Below are 4,241 nucleotides of genomic sequence, written 5' to 3' on the forward strand. Positions count from 1 at the left end.
GCAGGAGGAGCCAAATGGTGGTCCTGAAGTCCTTATGTACATGCCAGGAGGAAATGTAGCACTTCCACAGGTGTATGCACCCACCCATTGGAGGGGGGAAGGAAGGGGAGTGGGGCTGTTAACAGCCCTGAAAAAGATATTGTCTGGACACTCAAAGCCACTGCAAAAGCATGGAGATGGCCATGATACTATTCAGTGACAGTGTAAGCACAATGCTGCCAGTTTGGGTACCTAGTACATGCAAAGCAGGTGTGGCATGTCTCACCATGTCTGTGACTGATGCCCAGTAGGCAAACCTGCATGCTGCCCACAGCACTGGCCAACTTTGCAGGCTTTTTAATTATTGCTTCTGTACAGAAATCTATGCCTTTTGAGGAGGACAAATGTATAATCACTGGATTGGGTACTACAGCAGCTCTGCGCACAAAGCAATTAAAACTCTTCATTAAAGCAAATCTGATGGAAGTGACCTGGTTACTCCAGATTCTGCAGGTCTCATTCTGGAGGACAGAGCACAGCATAGATAGTGCTCAGTAATTCTCCTAAACTGAGGACTCAGGCATGATTCTGGTGACCAGGTTGTGAGAGTTCCTGTGCCTGGGATAAGATGTCATTACAGCTTTCAAACAGCAGCAGTTTACACAGCATAAAACAGTTATACAACTCCTGTCTTATCCTGCTTTCTTACTGGAGATCATTGAAAAAAGTGCAAGAGAAAGCCTTTTAAAGGTTAATTTTAACGTGTATTCAAGGCAGTTAGATATAAATTATTCTGAGTTCTGCTACATCCCTATTGCATTTCCTGTCTCTTATTAATTAGATTAGTCTCAGGATGAGTTTACTATTTCTTACTTACTTGATCTAAAGTTGTTTGAGAAACAGAATATTCTTCAATACTCAGGCTTTCCTTATTGGCGAGAAGTAACCGAAAGATCTTGGCCAGCGAGGAGGAGCATATCTGGTACTGCAGCATGTTGTAGTGTTTCTCTTTCTGTAAACTCCCAGGGAAGTTTGCATGTATGAAGTGTTCAGCTGAGGTGGGATCTGGAGGCACTCCAGGCTTTGGGGCTTTGATTTTCAATGTGACAATATAGCCATCTCCAAATCTGAGAAACGCACATGGATTTGGTTGTTTTATAAAGGCTATAAAGACTGAGCTTACTTTTCAATGAGAGAAAATCTATCTTTAGCAGTTACATACATACTCAGGAGTATTTAAAATGAACACATACAACTAACTCTATCAAGCAGCGGTAGTAAGCTTTTGACCTCAAGTATGCTGTAACAATGTAGTCTGTAACATCTTGAGTGAAATGAAGACTAGGGGGCCTAACTTAATGATTTTATGTATTAAAGAATTACTTTCACAAGGTGGGTAGTGAATTATTTTAAGGGACACAAGTCTAATTCAATCCTGTCTTACCTAATGGTTGTACAAGTAGGGATTGTTGCAAACCATCCACTGCACATAGTATACAAGACTGAAATGTATCCTCATAAGAAGACCAGACACATCTTTAACAACCTGGGATAAAAACAAAAAAACTTACTTGTATTTTAGATGTTGAATAGTGCCCAAGCATTTGAAGGTCCCCTTCACCATTATGGCTAGACGAGTACAAAGAGCTTCACATTCTTCCATGCTGGTAAAAGAGAAGAACAGAGTGTCAAAATTAAAGCAGAGCCAGACCGTAAGAGTTCTTGGCCTCAGTACTGATCGTAAGAAAGGAGGTTCATGTTACCTGTGTGACGTCAGAACTACAGCTCGCCCTTCTTTGATCACACTGACAATGGCGTTCCATAGGAGGCGTCGGGACTGAGGATCCATTCCTGTAGTTGGTTCATCCTAAAAAGACACTTTAATCTTTATTATAGTCATGACAGGGTTAAAGCATCAGGCCAGGGCATTAATTTTAGATTTCTTAAACAATGGAATTATTTTTTACTTTTGGAAAGCAAGGGCAACAAATGAACAGAGTTGGGAATGCAATGCACTCTGCATGAGATATGGCTATTGGAAAGCAATTTAGTGCAGTGCACACCATGACAGAAGCAATGCAAAAGCAGCTGGTTTAGGATTTTACCTGTTGATTTCATAAGTATTTGTAATAGTTGCCTTCCCTCCAACTAACAGACTGTTGGAGTGTCCAGGCACATTCAGCACTTACGGAGCCTGGGAATAACAGGGCTTATTCAGAAGCCAAATTCAGATTCCAAACACTGTGAAGCTTGTGTGTAATAAGCACACAGACCCTGCCATTTATATTTTAACATCTTTGGCTGCTGTTAATTGGCACTGACTTCATTTGGGCTGCACCAGTTGAGGAGCCAGTTTTAATAAAGCGGTTAGCCCAGCCGGTGGCAAAAAGTAATGAGTTGTGGCAAAGAATTTTTACATGAATCTTTTACATTTATTCTGAGATGTGAAAAAATATTCAACACTTTGCTTTATAAGGCACACATGGAACACACAAAGACCCAGTAAGGGGCAAAAACAAACATGCAATTAGAAAGCTGTCAGTGCTCTCTTATTAGGGAAACTGCAGTGATACCAGCTGATCTAACGGCAAGCGCTATGCAGTAATTGAATTGAGAGTTAAATTCTTGCTGGCACTTGTAACCTGTGTTCCTCTTGAGCCCAGAATTCATGACATGGTAATTTAAGCAACGGCTACAATGTTTTATTTCAGAATCACTACGAGGTGGGGAAGAGCAGAGGTCTAGTTCTATTTCCCTATGTGTGTCTAAATGACAGTTTTCTAGCCATGTGGTGGCATTTTTTTGGCACTTACACACAGGTAGTGATTTCAATTCCCCTGAAGTGAAAATGTATTAACGTGTGTGTATAGGCTGAGCAAGACTGTGCAACATGGCTATGTTTCAATTCGGTTTTGGATTTGGCCATTTTGGAGGGATGGTGATTCATTTTGGTGTTTCGGATCACTGTTCCGTTTCAATTCATCCAAATTTGTTTCAGAGTTTTGATGCTGTTTTGGTGATTCATCCATAGGCTATAATGGGGAATCACTAAAATGCCTATAACTTTGTCATTTTGTGCCTGATTTTGATTAAACTTGCAGAGATGGTAGCCTCTTCCGAGGGCATAAAGCCTGCAAAATTTCAAGGAGATAGGTGCAGGGTTTTTTGTGAAACTATACCTCAAACTGTTCAAAGCAAAACTCATATCGTGTGAAGGTAGAGCGGGATGAAAACAGCAGGGATGGTAGCCCCTTCTCAGGGCATGAAGCCTGCAATGTTTTAAGGAGATAGGTGCAGGGGTTTCTGTGAAACTGCACTTCAAACTGTTCAAAGCAAAACTCGTGATGTGTGACTTTGTGGGTGTGTTAAGGTGCAGCGGGATGAAAACAGCAAGTATGGTAGGCCCTTCTGAGGCCATGGAGCCTGCCAGGTTTCAAGGGGATAGGTGCAGGGGTTTCTGTGAAACTACACCTCAAGCTGCTGAAAGCAAAACTTGTGTCACTTGTGTGTGTGTAGGCAGAGTGGGATTAAACCAGCAGGAATAGTAGCCTGTAACAGGGGGCCTTTCCAGTGTCGGTTAGACACTGCCTGCTCACCTGCTTCTGGGCCAACTGCCTGCCCCTCTTTTTCCTGTCACACCTTGATGGAAAGCTGATTTAGATGTTTCCCAGTCAGGAGGCTGCCCGCTTGGTGCCTTGGGGTGCCATCCATTCCGCATCTCTGTACCTACCCTAACACTGTGGCCCATGCCTCGCACATTGCATCCTTAACCCCCTTCAGCTGTGGCCCTCCTCTCTGGGACCTTTGGCTCCCCCTTAGGCCCTGGCCCCACCTTCAGGCCAGTCAAAATCCCAAGCTTCTTGCTCTGGGTATTCCTCATGGTGGCCCCTGGCTCTTTGATCCCCCCCCTTGGGTCCTGGCCTCAGCATGGACCAGTTGAGGGTACCTCTGATATCTTTTATTAGACCAACTGAATAGTTGGAGAAATATATCTTAGCAAGCTTTTGGGTTTAAAAACCCTCATACAGGGAGGTCACCACTGCCCTGCTGAATGTGGTGCGTGCAGGCACTTGGTAGGATGGGGTCATGATCACCATAAACCGCCTGAACCCTGGCCGCTCAACTAAGGAGAAGGGCTGGCCATCAACAGCAAGGATCTCCCCAGTACTCTGGGTGATCTCGCTCACCCTTGCAACGTGCCCCCCCTTTCGGTCTGTCTTTCCCCCACTGTTCCAGGGTGGCTTGCCTCTGCTTTGTGGGGA

General features: G+C 44.0%; 1 protein-coding gene across 1 annotated transcript in view; it reads right to left on the reverse strand.

The window, feature by feature from the left end:
• Positions 1–4,241, reverse strand: part of ABCA4 (ATP binding cassette subfamily A member 4) — a 154,304-nt gene that overhangs the window by 5,861 nt on the left and 144,202 nt on the right. The window contains exons 47-49 of the mRNA XM_019501637.1: positions 1,743–1,846; positions 1,551–1,643; positions 857–1,106 (exon numbers count right to left, since the gene is read on the reverse strand). Coding sequence (XP_019357182.1) covers positions 857–1,106; positions 1,551–1,643; positions 1,743–1,846 — 447 coding nt within the window. The remainder of the gene's footprint in view (positions 1–856; positions 1,107–1,550; positions 1,644–1,742; positions 1,847–4,241) is intronic.

The sequence above is a fragment of the Gavialis gangeticus genome, unplaced genomic scaffold (genome assembly GCF_001723915.1).
Source record: "Gavialis gangeticus isolate Ggan-Ray unplaced genomic scaffold, GavGan_comp1, whole genome shotgun sequence".
In the NCBI taxonomy this organism is placed as follows: Eukaryota; Metazoa; Chordata; order Crocodylia; family Gavialidae; genus Gavialis; species Gavialis gangeticus.